Below are 16,652 nucleotides of genomic sequence, written 5' to 3' on the forward strand. Positions count from 1 at the left end.
CACAGTTGCCTTAAAAGTTGCTATTTACATTTTATGAAGCGGTACTTTTTCAGACAAAGGGCTCCTTATCAGCAACACCTTTAAATGTGCACAATGCCTTATTTCCTTGGTATGTGTTTGTTATTCAACACCGTCCTCCTGCATCTGCATTAATAGGCTCAACGCGAGTCAAGATTTCAAATCTAATTTGTTTTGAGTACTGTGTGCTGTGTTTTGTCGAACACACCCAAGTCAAGCCCTGTATTCTGAACAAGTCTCTTTACACATGGCAAGGGAAGACAAGACAGTTAGATTCAGGCATTTGTTGTTTGTCCCCAAGCATCATTAATGAGTCTGTGATGAAGGATTCCTGAATAAGGTTTTAAAGGTGGAACAGAAGAGTTTCAGCGCTGCCGCTCTTATTAATGTGTTATGAAGGGCAGAGGAAGTGGACAGTGGGAGCGCATTCTTATACAATAGCAGGTCTTACAGTCTGTTGTGCAATCCTTTTACTGGGTCCCTATTAGTGCACCAGACTTGAATGGTTCTGTGATATTAACTGAGTTTCGTGGATGGAGCTGTAGTCTAGACTCATAGCCTCTAAGGCTCCATAATAAACCAAAACCAGAAACATCATAGGCCTACTCAATGTAGGAATAAAGGTGCTCTGATTAAAATCCATCATTGCAAGCATAGCTTCGCCGCAGCTCTTTATTGAAATCAAAGGAACTGAAAACACAATTTTGTAGCGCTTTGTAGAGTTCAGGACCCCATCAACATTAGGAAGCAGCTGGAACCATGGCGACCAACAAAACGATGGAATAGGAGGTGAATGCAATGAAAACATTGTGGCCTGCTTAGTTTACACAGACTCTTTCGTCCCATGCAAAATGTGAGCCAACCTCTTCCTCTAGCAGTGAAAGGGACCATGTTAGGTGTCATGTCTTTTTCATTGGCCCGGCTGGCTGGCACACGGTTTCTTGAATCCCTGGGTGACACAGTAGTACAGTTTATTCTGGTTTACCTGTGGGTGAGGGTTGCTAGGTGATAGCCCCCATGTGGTGCTTCTCCCCAAAGCCATATTATCCTACAAAGTTCCATGGTATAAAAGAGTTAATACCTATTTTACAGAAATAACACAAACAGGTCATCATAATATCATTCCCACATATCAAATTCACTGTTTATGCTACAAAACTAATTTGATAGATGTTTTAGACTGGAGAACTACTACCATACTGCCTGTATGGTCTACTAGATCATTCACCTACTTCAGCACTGTATCATTATTTATCTCAGTGTAATTTTCACCCTTCATTATAACAACCATTTCATATTATCTTCACATTGTACAATTGGAATGTGTGCTGTAGTTCTAATAGTTCTAATCTTATTGTTAACAAAAACAAAATATATGAACCAGGACAAGAAAGGTATGAAACCATGACATGGGAGAGGAGGAGGTGTGCATTTAGAACTGTGTTATTAATAGGGCTTTAGACTACTTCAACTGATGGTTTCTTACTTCAAACGAGCTTTCCTGCTTTCTGTCAGCTGTTGCCACTAACTGTCATCTGACTGGTTGTTTTGGTTTGTCAGTGACTTGCCCCTGCTGAGCAGCCATTGGAGAAGGAAGATGATGGGAGATACTGATAAAACTAAAGCAGTAATAAGAGGCGGAGCAATTAAGGTAGCTTCCCCCTGAGGTTAGTCTAACGTAGTGGTAACCACACCAACAACGGCCACCTTTAAAGCTCATTAGAGGTGATTAGGGGCCTTAACCCCTCTAAACCCTCCCTCCTGTATAAAGAGAGAGAGGAGAAACCAAACCGAACCACTGAACATAGCAGCTAGCCATAGGAAGGCAGGTAATATACTGGCCTCTAAACAAAAATAAACAAAATTATATTCTGAGTAGGTAAAGAGAGGGGAACAAGAATCAGGTTAAAAAAAACTTGTCTACAGTACATCCAAAAAGGCACCCTTATCCCTTTATAGTGCACTACATAGGGAATAGGGTGCCATTTTGTATGCACACCTTGGCTCCTGGACCTTTGCCTCCTGGGGGAGATCAGACTGGCTATTGCTAACTTTGCCTGGGGCTCTGTTGCTCTGTAGCCACCACTCTCCTCCTCAGTGGGAGATCTATTTTTATGGGATGTGTTTCAAACATAAACAACACCTGGCCGATCGGCATGCATTTCTATACAAACAAAGTTTTCAAAAACTTGATTTACCACAATACTTGGGAGTGGTAACAAAATGACTCAGTAGCCCCTCTCTGTCTCTCGATTTAAAACAAAGGAACATTCACCTGAGGTAAAGGGGGGCCACAACTTTTCCCTATAAGAAGTCTTCCCTGACCCACTTCCGCTCAACATAAGGCAGTACGCTAAGTGTTCATAAAGAACTTAAGAATACACCTTTAAATCCTTGACTCAGCTTGCCACCACACTGGAAGCTTTAGCTAGCTGCTACCAAAGCGGAGCATATCTCTGTCATTGGCTCTGACTGCTGCTACTCAAGCTGTTGGGAAGCTGCATGCCGTGTTGTATTAAACTGACAGACAGCCGCTTCTGCAAGTCATCATAATAGGGGTTTAAAACAGACTAGGAGGGAGGGGATGGTGGGAACTGGGAAGGGAAAGCGCCCTCACTGATTTACCTAATCCCAGTGTTTATAGTATTAGTTATACCTGTGGCAAGTGAGCTAATCCTATGGTAGGATACTGAGATGATGTCACTCATAACAACTCTAGCAATGGAGGAACTGCTCACAAAGCTACCCTTTCAAGAAGTGTGTGTGTGGAAGGGTTCAGACGGATACCATAAAAGGACCCTCAATACAAATGATTATTACATAACAGTGAGTGAATAATCTAATAGCAGTCAGTCAGTAGGGGTCGCTTGTGGGATTGAGGATGTGTGGTTGAGAGAGGGAAGAATTCGTCATCTGTGACTTTCGGTAGTTAGTCCGCCTCAGTTCACACGTGAGCGGGGCAGAGCGAGAGAGAGGCAGGGAGCTGGTGTGCTGGTGTCCCTGGTTGTTAATGAAAACACAGTTTAGAGGGAATCATGGCAAACAGGCAGGCTGGCAGACAGACAGACAGGCAGGCAGGCAGGCAGACTGGCAGGCAGACAGGCAGGCAGACTGGCAGGCAGACTGGCAGGCAGACTGGCAGGCAGACAGACAGGCAGACAGGCAGGCAGACTGGCAGGCAGGCAGGCAGACAGACAGACTGGCAGGCAGGCAGACAGACAGACAGACAGACAGACGGACAGACGGACAGACGGACAGACGGACAGACGGACAGACGGACAGGCAGGCAGGCAGGCAGACAGGCAGGCAGACTGGCAGGCAGACTGGCAGGCAGACTGGCTCAGTTGGAGCAGCAGACTGTTGACAGGTTGATATGCAAGAGCAGCCCTGACCCACAGGAGCCAGCTCAAAGTCACAGAGAATATGGATTACAACCTATTTTGCAGAATGCTCTGGACTGAAGCTTTCATCACAGTGAGACCCATGAGTTGTTGGGGGTTTGTGTACTGAGATTGTATGCCTATGAAGTATGAAATAGACCTATTCTTAAGTGAAGAGAGAACATATAGGCCTAGGACTCTGAGGTGTCTATGTCCCACCTGGTCCACTGTCACCAAGACAGGAGCGGTTTGTGTCAGCAATGATCAAGCTATTTATCCCTAACCATTTTAGCAATTCACCACGAGAAAAAAGGTCTGATGACATCATGATCACCTTTATTTCATGCACAGCAAATTCTCCAGTGTTAAATAAACAGTGAGAGTTTTAAATTAACAATGAAAGTGTGGACCCGTGTAGACACTGGAAAGTGTTAAATTAACACACTGCTTGGTGTAAAGCTTTATTTCCCAGAGTGCCTTGCCCTTTGAGTGAATTGTAGAGTTACCACCCATGACCGTATTTCTTAGTAACAGACACATGGTTGTTGCATATACAGTAGCTGCCATGGCGCACTAGTAGCAGCCTAAGCATAGAGCGCCAGGAAATCTGTACATACACTGAGTGTACAAAGCATTAGGAACGCCTTCCTAATATTAAGATGCACCCCCTTTTGCGTTCAGAACAGCCTCAATTCTTCGGTGCATGGACTCTACAAGGTGTCGAAAGCGTTCCACAGGGATGCTGGCCCATGTTGACTCCAATGCTTCCCACAGTTGTGTCAAGTTGGCTGGATGTCCTTTGGGTGGTGGACCTTTCTTTATACACACGGGAAACTGTTGAGTGTGAAAAACCCAGCAGCGTTGCAGTTCTTGACACACTCAAACTGGTGCGCCTGGCACCAACTACCATACCCCATTCAAAGGCACTTAAATATTTTGACAATCCATGTCTAAATTGTCTAAATTGTCTCAAGGCTTAAATATGATGATTTAACCGGTCTCTTACCCTTCATCTACACTGATTGAAGTGGATTTAACAGGTGACATCAATAAGGGATAATAGTGTTCACCTGGTCAGTCTGTCATGGAAAGAGCAGAATGTTTTTGGCTTGCTAGCTAGCTAGCTGGCTAATGTTTTGTTTGAAAAATGCTTTCGGACACAGTACCAGCTTTTTTGTTTCACTTACCAATTCCTGATCTTTTGAGAACATAATTTGAGGAGTCGCTTGAAGTGTGAGAGGAATGGAAAATAAAGGAATACAGCAATACTGAGGCAAAGGGGTCATAGTGACGACGACTGGCTACTATTATGAACTCTGTGTGGTGAGCTTTCTGGCGCCCAAAGCTGCTGAGGCGTCACCCAAGTCGGTGCTACACAGAGAGGAAGAGGAGAAGTCCAGTGGCTATAAGAGTCAGGCTGGTGCCCTGACTTTCCCTCTACAAGATCATCAGCAGACTCCATCACCATCATCTACTATCCTCTGACCAGCTCCCTACACTCAAGTCATGAACTGACCCTCACCATCTTCGGAGAAAGCAGCTTTCATGATATATAGATTTTTTTTTCTACAGTGCTGTAGAAATGTAATAAATTCTTCACCAAGTGAGATCCAGAGGGAATATGTTATCATTAAAATGTAATTATTTAACCCAAAACAATACATATTTCATAAGGCCTTATTTTGAGGGCCTACACTCCAAACCAGTGGAGGCTCCTCAGAGGAGGAAAGGGAGGACACTCCTCCTCAGTGAATTTCATAAAAATTGTGAAACATTAAAAAGTTATCCTTTTAAGATATAACTATACTAAATATTGGTTTGATCCCAGGCTGTGTCACAGCCGGCCGTGAACGGGAGACCCATGAGGCAGCGCATAATTGGCCCAGCGTCGTTAGAGGAGGGTTTGGCCGACTGGGATTTCCTTGTACCATCGAGCTCTAGCGACTCCTTGTCGCCTGCAAGCCGACTTCAGTCGCCAGCTGGACGGTGTTTCCTCCGACACATTGGTACGGCTGGCTTCCGGGTTAAGCGAGCAGTGTGTCAAGAAGCAGTGCAGCTTGGCAGGGTCGTGTTTCAGAGGATGCATGGCTCTCGACCTTTGCTTTACCCAAGTCAGTACTGGAGTTGCTGCAATGGGACACGACAGAACTACCAATTGGATATCACGAAATTGGGGAGAAAAAGGGGTAAAAGTAAAAAATATATATAAACTATACTAAATATATTCACGTTCCCAAAATAATTTATTAAAAACCACTGTTTTGCAATGAAGGTGTACAGTAGCCTCAACAGCACTCTATAGGGTAGCATCATGGTGTAGCCGAAGGACAGCTAGTTTACGTCCTCTGGAGTACATTGACTTCAACACAAAACCTAGGAGGATCATGGTTCTCACCCCCTTCCATAGACTTACACAGTAATTATGACTACTTCCAGAGAAGTCCTCCAACCTATCAGAGCTCTTGCAGCATGAACTGAAATGTTATCCACCCAATCAAAGGATCAGAGAATGAATCTATACTGAAAGCATAAGCTACAGCTAACTAGCACTGCAGTGCAAAAAATGTGGTGAGTAGTTGACTCAAAGGGAGATAAAAACAATAGTCGAACAGTTTTGAACAAATCAAATTAATTTCTTTAAAAATGAAGGAGAAGCGAGAGAAAGAGAGAGAGAGCGAGAGAAAGAAGGAGAGAGATGGAGAGAGAGAGAGAGAGAGAGAGAGAGCGAGAGAGAGAGAGAGAGAGATAGTTTAGCCTACTCAAACACTCGGTTCAAACAAAGAGGTGGCTAGCTGGCTATGGCTATCCAACACTGGAACTCTTCCAAGTCAAGGTAAGCTTTTGGTTTTATTAATTTATTGCCACCGGGGCACGATAGTGTAACTGCTAAACTGCTTGCTGGCTGTGTACTGCATGATTGTAACGGGTTTACTAATACGTTAGTTCTAGTAGCTATGTTGACTATAATGTTAGCTAATATGGTAACAACGATGTAGGCTGTGTGTAGCGGTTAGTGGTTATGATAGGAAAGTTTGGCTTGGAAAAAAAAAAATTCCCTGGTCACAGACAGTCAATGTGTTGTGCACTGAAGTCCACAAGCAAAGGGAAAAGGTGAGAGCGCGTAGATCTGCGAAGGAATTATATATAAAACGAGCAAAATGTTCATGCTGTTTGTATGTGGCTGCTATGAAAGTGAACTGTGTTTGTGTGTGATCACGGGTGTATTCATTCCGCCTAAATAAATGGAAGCAAACAGAATGAAACAGGGATAAACATACCTGAATTTGTCCAATAGAAACTCTCGATGCAGGCAAGAGTGTGCAAGGGGGTATTTAATGTGTCACTGTCTGTCACCTTGATTACTCCAATTTTTCTCTCGACCTGTGCACTTGCGTTGTAGACTTTCATTCATAGGCTAGGATGAAGCAACCTCATGATGGGTATAGTGAAAATTTGAGTATCATGTAATAGCCTTAACTTATCGATGTTGCATTGACCTGGGTGAATGAAATAAGAATGACATTCATCCAATATGCTGTAATAGAAATAAGGCCAAACTCATCTTAAATGTCATCTACCGCCACTGCTCTAAACAATTAACTCTGAAAGTTAAACCAAAACCACGCCCATCATTATCATATTTCCCAGCATGCTCTATTGCAGGTTGATTTTAAGAATTGTTTGTTTCAATATCTATCACAGGAGGCTGCTGAGGGGAGGACGGCTCATAATAATGTTGGCTCAAATGGAATGGCATCATGTATTTGATACCATTCATCTTATTAACACAATTACCTCCCCAATTAAGGTGCCACCAATCTCCTGCACGTGCCCTGCATTACCAGTCGGTAATCGGCCATGTTTACTACAAGTTTAGATAGCTGGCTAGACTAATTTATCAAACTAAAAATTGTTAACTGACATGGCCAATTGAGTGACTGTCAGTGACTAACATAACAAGATAAACATTGCTGAGGAAAACCACATTTCAAACTTGCACCTTGTGTATTCTACTTTTCTAATTCTCAACAGTAAGTTTCACTTTTTTGTTCTTTTTTTTCCTTTTTGTGTGGGGGGGTAGGGGCTCCCTAGCTGCCTGGGGCCCTAAGTGACTGTTTATGTCCTCCTGAGTGGTGCAGTGGTCAAAGGCACTGCTTCTCAGTGCTAGAGGTGTCACTACAGACCCTGGTTTGATTCCAGGCTGTATCACAACCGGCTGTGATTGGGAATCCCACAATTGGCCAAGCGTTGTTTGAGTTTGGCTGGGGTTGGCCATCATTGTAAATAAGAATTTGTTCTTAACTGACTTGCCCATATAAAATGAAAAAATATGCCTGGAGCATGCCCTGCTTCCAGTGTTGATTTAACACTGGGGAATTTGCTGTGTGACAATAAAATGTCTGTCACTCACCTGCAGCTCGCACCATGCCACTTCCACAGTAGTCTCTGTGTCCAGTCCTTTATAGACGGTCTTGAACGATCCCCTCCCAATCTCAATGTTGAATTTCAGGTATCTTCCATCAGGTGAGGTGGCCACAGCTTTGGTCTCAATGTCCTCCCTTTCCTCCTGTTCACATTTGCTTTCATACGGACTGCGTGACAACACTTTGTGTGCTTTATTTTGAACAAGCTCATTGTCTGAGTCCGAGCTGGCATCTTGTGTGTTGGGGCTCGGGAGCGAACTCCAGTTGTTGTCCAGCGGGGTGACGGGGTCCGAGACTTGGGTACAGGGGGGCGTGCTGCCTGTGATGCTCGCGCCCGGGCTGGAGACTGGAGATGGAGACGCCGGTGGAGTATCCGTTTTGTCGTCTTCTTCTACTCTGGCCTCGGTTAACGTTAAAATATTCTCCGCTGACCAGGACAGAGCCTTTGAAAGCGCCCCGCCATATAGTTGTGGGTCAATGTCCATGTTAATTTTGTGAAGCCCATAAGAGTTTCTCCTGGTCCCCAAATTGTAGGTCAGTGGCATCGCCGGGACTCGACCAGATAAGCAGTCATCGTTTAGGCCGACGGAGAGGCTTGGGAAGCCGCGTCCAGCTATTTCAACCTCCGCTTGTGACATTGTAGCGGTTCTTATTCCATTTTCTGAGGATAGAAAATATATATTTTTAAACCCGAAATAAGATAATTAAACCGGGCCGCTACTTTACTAAGACAGCATGCTATTTTACACGTCTTTCGGCAATTGATGCTATTTTACCTATTTAGCCTAGTTTAAACGTTCTAGACATTAGCCTACTTGTGGAAAATAATGGTAAAATGAACTTGTGGCACGTAGCCTATTAGAGTACACGACCTGTAAAAAATTACTTGTGGCACATAGTTTACAAGACATTTTTTTTTATATATATTTAGGTTACTGTCAAAAAAACTATTCTCAATTGAAATAGCCTACCTCAAAATGTGTTCAAATTCGGAAAATTCACATACTTCTCAGATAACCCGGGAAAACCGCACCGTCCATCGCCCTTGTACGTGTGAGTTGTCAACGGTATCTCTAGTAAAGAAGGCAAAACCGCTGTCTGTATCAAGAGGGTTGCTTGGATCGTGCGCTCAGACCCGTGTGCGCTTTCAACGACGCCCCCATAGACAGTCTTGTGTAGCCTACCTGGACAAGATCCTCTTCTTAAATAACTGACTTCATGAGATATACATCCATTCGTGTGTATATAGCTTATTTTCCTTTGAATAGTTGATAACACTATTTTCTTGTTCTGAATTAAGAGAAGTGGACAATAAGCACGTCAATTACATGACTGGTATCAATTACATTTCAATTCAATTTAAGGGCTTTAAGGGCTATCTCTTTCTATGTACATTTAAGAGGTTAGGCTAAACAAGACATTTGACAAGTAAACACAGTTTGAATTGAATTCCTAACTGAAATTCCTAACAGACGCCAAACCTTAGCTCTTCTAGCTGCTACTTTTAATTAGCTCCCAACAGGAAACATGACTTGGATTATCTGGATTCGTGCCATGCCCTCACAGGCTCCCACAGTCCACCACATAGGCACAGACAGTGTGTTCTGGGCAAATTACAAGATGTGCTATTCTGTAAAGGTTGTTGTTGTTACAAACTGGATCAAACTGATAGCTCATATGACCAATTATGTATTCATAACCTTTGTTTGAACTCTATTTTCAATAAGGAATGCATGAATGTGAGAGGGCACAACATGCTTCTGGCAACGCATTCTTCCCTCGTGCAGTTGTCCTTATTCAGTGAAAGAAAGTCAGAGTTATGGGATGTGTCCCAAACAGCAGTCTATTCCCTATAGTGCACTAATTTTGATCAGAGTACCACTATATAGAGAATACAGGGCCATTATGGATGCAGACAAAACATTGTGTGCCATGATGAGAGTGGGAGAGAGAGAGACAGAAAGGGGGGAAAGAGAATAAGGGAGAGCCTGTAGAGGGAGCTTGACTCTAGTCGGCTGAAACACGACACTTGTTATCACTAAGGCCAGTTAGCCACACCTGTCACACAGACATGCACTACAGGGAGTTATCAGCAAACACACACAAGACTCCCTCAGCTCAGCTGCACCAAGGACCAAGCCTATGGAGACATACCACATTTTTATTTTATTTTATATTTAACCTTTATTTAACTAGGCAAGTCCGTTAAGAACAATTTTTTATTTACAATGACGGCCTACCCCGGCCAAATCCTAACCTGGACGACGCTGGGCAATTGTGTGCCGCCCTAAAAATGGTTAGTGTGTGTGTGAACTGTCAGCTAAGCTTCCTGCCATCCAGGACGTCTATTCAAGGCGGTGTCAAAGGAAGGCCCTAAAAATTGTCAAAGACTCCAGCCACCCTAGTCATAGTGTTCTCTCTGCTACCGCACGGCAAGCGGTACCGGAGCACCAAGTCTAGGTCCAAGAGACTTCTAAACAGCTTCTACCCCCAAGCCATAAGACTCCTGAACATCTAAACAAATGGCTACCCAGACTATTTGCATTGCCCCCCCCCCCCCCCACCTTTTACACTGCTGCTACTCTGTTATTATCTATGCACAGTCACTTTAATAACTCTACCTACATGTACATATTACCTCGACTAACCGGTGCCTCTGCACACTGACTGTACTGGTACCCCCTGTATAGCCTCGCTATTGTTATTTTACTGCTGCTCTTGAATTGTTTTGTTACTTTTATTTTTTTTGTTATATTTTTCTTAAAACTGCATTGTTGGTTAAGGGCTTGTAAGTAAGCATTTCACTACAACTATTGTATTGCGCAAGTGTGACAAACAACATTTGATTTGAATTAGTGAGGTTCTCCAACCCAGCTGGCGACTGTAATAAGTAGCTCACCAGAGTAACAGCCCAGTCAGCGTGTCTGTGTCAAGTGATTCCTGAGAAATTAGTAGCAATATGGTTGTGTAGGCTAGATCTTGCTTGCAATAGCTTGGTTACCTAGAGTCTCTGGGCTTGTTCTGATCTACAAATCACTGAGCATCATAAATAACCACTCATTATTAGTTGTAGATCAGTCAGTCAGTCTCAAACACAACCTTTACTATCTTCTTAACAAAATATTAGAAGTTGCCATGTTCTTTCCTATATAAGACTGGTGCACGGCCAGCTGTACCGGTGTGCAAAGTCTGTGACAAAAAAAAGGCTCCTCAACAGCTTCTACCCCCAAGCCACAAGATTGCTGAACAATTAATAAATTCACCAACAGACAATTTCATCATTCATAAAGGTGTAGTAAACGTGTAACTGTATTTATCTTTTGACACTAGGGGGCACTATAATACAACTAATTAATCCAAGCTCCCCTGAGCTGAGATACTGTAATACATGTTACCACTATTGACATATTCATTTAATATACAAAATTGAGTGCCACTTGTAATAACTCAAATTAGACCTTGACATGTACAGAAATGTCGTCAATAATAACTGCAAGAAGGACAACATTTCTCTCCTATTTATTTTCTTACAGGATTTCATTGGTAAAAAAAAGGATGAATAGAATACAGAAACAGTGTACAGGAGTGTCATAGGTTATGTACTAAGGGTTTACAGCAGTCAGTGTGTACATGAGACATCCAGCACCATTACAGCTGAACAAAATCAGGATTCTATTACTCCCATGTGTCCTCTTCCGGGGGGTTTTAAAACTCCCCCAATGTCTCCAGGGTGTCTTGACTGGGATTTCGTGAGGATTTTTGGACTTAAAGAAGAACAGCAATACAGCAGAAGTCCATACCGCCACCACACCTAATCGCTGCAAGTAGATTTGTTAATAACCAGGAGGGTAAGAATAAAAACAAGTTATAACTACAAAACAGAAGAAAATAGTAAGGGAAAGACACAGATTGTGGGGAAAGTCCCACATCAAACATCCCAGGTGACTACCACAGAAGTCGAAATAAAGTCACCTCCTAAACTGCTCCTGCAGATGGAATTTACTAGCGAGATTGGTTCCCTTCCAGTAAGAAAATGCTTTAAACTTAGGTAAACCAAAAAAGGCAACTTCCTAAACCAAATAATGACTATTATTATCATCAACCACGTAGATTGGGTGCTGAGGTGCAAATAGCCTTTTAAACAGCACAACCCTCATTAACCTGGTCCCAGATCTGTTTGCACTGTCTTGCACCTCCTTTGTCACACCAATGACCAAAGGGAGTTGGCAGGACAGCACAAACAGATCTGGGTCCAGGCAAGCAGTACTCCCACAGCCAATAAGGATTAAGGCTCCCAGTCTGAGTTGAGCACTTGATCAATCCCACAATCCAATGTCTCTTCAGAAGAACTTGACCCCCTTCCCGTCATCCATGGAGATGACCTCTGCCTTGCCGTCCATCTGCAGGGCCTGCAGCGAACGAATCAGCATCCAGTCTTCCAGCCCATGGAATTCTGGGGGAAATGGGTTACATCTAATTACATTTGCTGTACAGCTCAACAGAAGGCATAAAATAGTGCAGATGTCTTTAGGTACTGATGAATAGAAGGAAATGTCAGAAATGCACATTTCTGTTGCTGTACCTTCGCTTTCTGTGTCGTCACCGTTGGCGAGCTCGTAGAGTGTAAACACTGTATTGACCATACCGTTTTTAGAGACCTGAAATGATAGGGAACATGAGCTCCTTTCATCAAGAAGTATCAACAGAGTACAGATGACACAAGGATTTAGACTATTACTTGCTGGAAAACTACATCATATGTTCTATAATGATGCTACATTCCATGATTCTTCGAACAATGTAAAAGGCTACGCCCCAAATGGCACCCTAATTCCCTATATACAGTGGTGTAAAGTACTTAAGTAAAAATACTCTAAAGTACTACCTAAGTAATTTTTTGGTGTATTTGTAATTTACTATTTATATTTTTGCCTACTTTTACTTTAGTACATTCCTAAAAAAAATAATGTACTTTTTACATTTTTCCGGACACCCAAAAGTACTCTTTACATTTTGACAGGAAAATGGTCCAATTCACTTATCAAGAGAACATGCCTGGACATCCCTACTGCCTCTGATCTGGCAGACTCACTAAACACAAATGCTTTGTTTGTAAATTATGTCTGAGTGTTGGTGTGTCCCTGGCTATCTGTAAAAAAAATATATATATTTAAAAATATATTTGTGCCATCTGTTTTGCTTACTATAAGGAATTTGAAATGATTTATACTTTTACTTTTGATACTTAAGTATATTTAAAACCAGATACTTTTACTCAAGTAGTATTTTACTGGGTAACTTTCACTTTTTCTATTAAGGTATCTTAAATTTTACTCAAGAATGACAATTGAATACTTTTTCACCACTGCCTATATACTGCATTACTTTAGACCAGGGCCCATAGCAGACCTACTCACCCACTGGTAAATCAGTTTCCCCCATTCCTCTGGCCTCCTCCACATGACTAGACACCGCGTCTTGTTCTTGTCTAACCATTCCAGGTTCCCTGCAAACAATATCCAGTTCAATTATTTTTGTCAGAATAATTATCAATATCCATCCTTCAATAAAAGCTGCCCTGTTACCTTTTTTCCTCAATTCCTCAAAAACAATTAGTATGGCCTCCATTGATAGTTTTCCTGAAAGATCAGTTAAGGTCTCGGAGGAGAAACATTCAGTGAGTATAATTTCAGAGAACATCCCTATTATATTTCCCTAGCCTCAAAGTCTTATTTATTTATCCCTTATTTTACCAGGTAAGTTGACTGAGAACACATTCTCATTTACAGCAACGACCTTGGGAATAGTTACAGGGGAGAGAGATGAATGTGGCAATTGGAAGCTGGGGTTTGATTAGGTGGTCATGATGGCCAGATTGAGAATTTAGCCAGGACACCAGGGTTAACACACCTACTCTTACGATAAGTGCCATGGGATCTTTAGTGACCACAGAGTCAGGACACCCATTTAACATCCCATCCGAAAGACAGAACCCTACACAGGACAATGTCTCCAATCACTGACCTGGGATATTTTATTAAGGGCAATGTCCTCAATCACTGCCCTTGGAAATTGGGATATTTTGTTTAGACCAGAGGAAAGAGTGCCTCCTACTAGCCCTCCAACACCACTTCCAGCAGCATCTGGTCTCTCATCCAGGGACCAACCAGGACCAACTCTGCTTAGCTTCAGAGGTAAGCCAGCAGTGGGATGCAGGGAGGTATGCAGCTGTCCAACAACAAATAACAGGACAGTAGAGCAAGAAATTGCCTCCTGTGATTTATTTGGTTTGATCTATGACATGCGTGTCAGTAAGTGAAAGTCAGAACATGGTAGATAAAAGGATACTATCAATATTCTTGTGGTTGAACACAGGGCTCTCTTGGGCTTCCATGATGTCCAGAGTGTAGAGCTTGTGATGGCGGCAGTAGGACAGTGTGAGGGAGCACCAAGCTGCAAGCTGTTTCTGTCTGGTGTCAACATTGGGCTGTAACCTGTCAACCACCAAAAGCAACCATTAGTGACATCGCACCAACTTATATTGTTTGACATGTACATTTTACATGTACCTCTAAGTCAAGCGCTAGAAGTAGGTAGCTAGCTAATCACTCACTAACGGTTATCCAAGTTAATTTTGTTTGAAAGAGATGTGAATAATAAGCATAAACATTAGCTGTGAACACAACCACATCATACAGTATTTGTGCAAGTGAGCAAATTGAATGTACATTCAAGATAATTTACAGTAGCTAGCCATGGTTAGCTAACTAGCTATAATGATAAACTAAGTAGCTACAACGTCAATACGAATGACTATCTAGCTAGCTACATGGTGAGAAAATCATTGCCATTGCTATCATTCATATGTTCGCCGTGTGACTAACGTTAGCTGATCCACATCACTAGCCAGCTAGCATCACTTAAAAAAAAATACAAGTGAAGGCAATTAACTAACTTAATGCAATGGAATCCACACAATACAATATTTGTTATACGTGGGTATCACCATTTAGTTGTGAAAATTCTTAACTTACGTAAAAAACGGAGGAAAATTATATTGCCAGGGCCACTCAAAACTCATTGCAAAATGATGTAAACACAAGCTGAAACCCGGAAGTGCAAGCTCTAAATCGTTCCCTACTAGAAAATCATATCACACCATAGAGATAGATAGAGGACTCATCGTTTTATCTGTGCCGTTATAGTTTCTAACCGCAGAGGCACAACCTCGCGAGACGCTTGCAAAGCAGACCAGGGTGGGGTTTGGGGATAGAGAAGTCAATGAGATAAGTGAAACACTCTTCCTTAGTTGTTCATTTTCTCGAAATCTAAAGGCACAACCTAGATTCGAGCCAATGTCTTAAGTAGTTCGACTCTAACCTCGTGAAAGTGACAAACTGACATGTTTTCATTTCTGTCAAAAATAATTTTATATGGAAAGAGTGCCTTTGATTTGACGGCCTGCACATGCGCAGTTCAGCGCGAGACGACCAAACACGCATGACATCGCCTACAAGTGTGATGGGGATTTCCATTTGAGAAGCAATTTTAGGCTATTTTCTTCACGATTGACTGATCCCTCCTGATGACTCGGTTGGTGTTTGAATGTTAAATGACGAGACAGAGGCATTGATGCGAGTAACCAGTCTTGTTCAGTATATTGCAATACATCCGGGTATCTCAAGCACACCGGTAAAACACTGGAGTTGCAGTAATTAACATTTACCAACAGATGGCATCACTGTGCCATCTTACACCCATATAACATCTTCCCTTTTATAAAATAGGACAGGAGCTGTCAATTCACTAACTAACAAAACAAACCTAGTAGTAATTTCCAACATGAACAGTTTAGTTTCCCCCCCACCCTTTTTCCCCCAGTTAACAACTTAACACATTTTGAATACTCTCTTTACTTTTATCTCTGTCTGTCAACAATCCCTAATGGGAAACCTACAGATTAAGTATTTTTGGTGGCTGGGACAGACGCCCGCAGCGTGAAAAGACAGGGGGCTTGTCTGCGTGGACTGTGGGTTCCCGCACAGGCGTGTCACCTGACTGTCTAAGGGGAGTATTGATGGGCGAGGGAGCGGCCGACCTGTGATCCCCTGGCTCTTCGCCCAGTGCCTCAGGCCCCATGTGACTTGCTGGGGTTCCGTCTTTTGTCATGCGACCCCTATGACCATCAGGGTTCTGAGTAGGTGCTGGCTCAGCAATCCGAAGGTCAACCCTGTTACGACGGTACAGTGATCCATTCACTTCGACCAAGTAGAAGCGTGGTGCCACTTTCTGTACACAGGATCCGAGTCTCCAGAGGCCAGTCCGGTCCCCTGGTAGTGGCTTCATTCGCACCGTTTCACCCACCCTGAGCTCAGGTAAGTCTTTTGCTGATTTGTCGTAGATTAACTTGGAGACCTGTCTTCTGTGACGTAGCTTCACCAGCACGTCTGTCACCACACATGGCTCCAGGAGAGTGCTTGCTACTGGCAGAGCTGCTTTTAAATGCCGTGCCTTGAGGCGCTGGGCCGGGCTGCTATCCATGCCTTCTGTTGGGGTATTGCGCCACTGCAGGATTGCTTTCCAGGCATCTTTGCCCTCTCGCAGAGCTTTTTTGCAGAGGTTCTTTGCGATTTTGACTGCGGACTCAGCCTTCCCATTAGCTTTTGGGTGTCGTGGTGATGAAGTGACGTGCTCGAATTCCCAATCTGCAGCAAATTTTCGGAACTCAAATCCGGAGAATTGGAGTCCATTATCTGAAATTATCTGGCTGGCCATAGCGGGCAAACTGAGCCTTGCAGCGTTTGATCGTTGTCTCTGCTGAGAGGTCAGG

At 43.1% G+C, this 16,652-nt stretch overlaps 2 protein-coding genes across 5 annotated transcripts in view; both read right to left on the minus strand.

Annotated features, from left to right (window-relative positions):
- wnk4a (WNK lysine deficient protein kinase 4a) overlaps window positions 1-9,121 on the minus strand; it is a 90,305-nt gene extending 81,184 nt beyond the window's left edge. For 3 of the 4 annotated variants that reach the window (XM_029765087.1, XM_029765085.1, XM_029765084.1), the window contains exons 1-2: window positions 8,829-9,121; window positions 7,810-8,483 (exon numbers count right to left, since the gene is read on the minus strand). In XM_029765087.1, coding sequence (XP_029620947.1) covers window positions 7,810-8,483; window positions 8,829-8,862 — 708 coding nt within the window. In that variant the 5' untranslated portion in view covers window positions 8,863-9,121. Of the gene's footprint in view, window positions 1-7,809; window positions 8,484-8,793 lie in introns of all 4 variants that reach the window. The other variant, XM_029765086.1, reaches the window with a different exon arrangement.
- Window positions 9,122-11,322: 2,201 nt separating this feature from the next.
- Window positions 11,323-14,965, minus strand: vps25 (vacuolar protein sorting 25 homolog). Its single transcript, XM_029765098.1, has 6 exons — window positions 14,857-14,965; window positions 14,171-14,316; window positions 13,408-13,461; window positions 13,240-13,328; window positions 12,405-12,480; window positions 11,323-12,275 (listed from the first exon to the last, which is right to left on the minus strand). Exons 1-6 carry the CDS (start codon window positions 14,901-14,903, stop codon window positions 12,163-12,165), a joined length of 525 nt encoding a protein of 174 aa, XP_029620958.1. The 5' UTR covers window positions 14,904-14,965; the 3' UTR covers window positions 11,323-12,162.
- Window positions 14,966-16,652: the final 1,687 nt, after the last annotated feature.

The sequence above is a fragment of the Salmo trutta genome, chromosome 10, assembly GCF_901001165.1.
Source record: "Salmo trutta chromosome 10, fSalTru1.1, whole genome shotgun sequence".
Lineage (NCBI taxonomy): Eukaryota > Metazoa > Chordata > Actinopteri > Salmoniformes > Salmonidae > Salmo > Salmo trutta.

Bases quoted from the DNA above. Each gene is read 5' to 3' on its own strand.
- vps25 (XM_029765098.1), bottom strand. From the start codon at position 14,903: ATGAGTTTTGAGTGGCCCTGGCAATATAATTTTCCTCCGTTTTTTAC. The intron at 13,329-13,407 runs GTAACAGGGCAG...TATTGTTTGCAG, and splicing joins TGAGGAATTGAGGAAAAAAG to GGAACCTGGAATGGTTAGAC. The intron at 12,481-13,239 runs GTGAGTAGGTCT...CTATCATTTCAG, and splicing joins GGAAACTGATTTACCAGTGG to GTCTCTAAAAACGGTATGGT.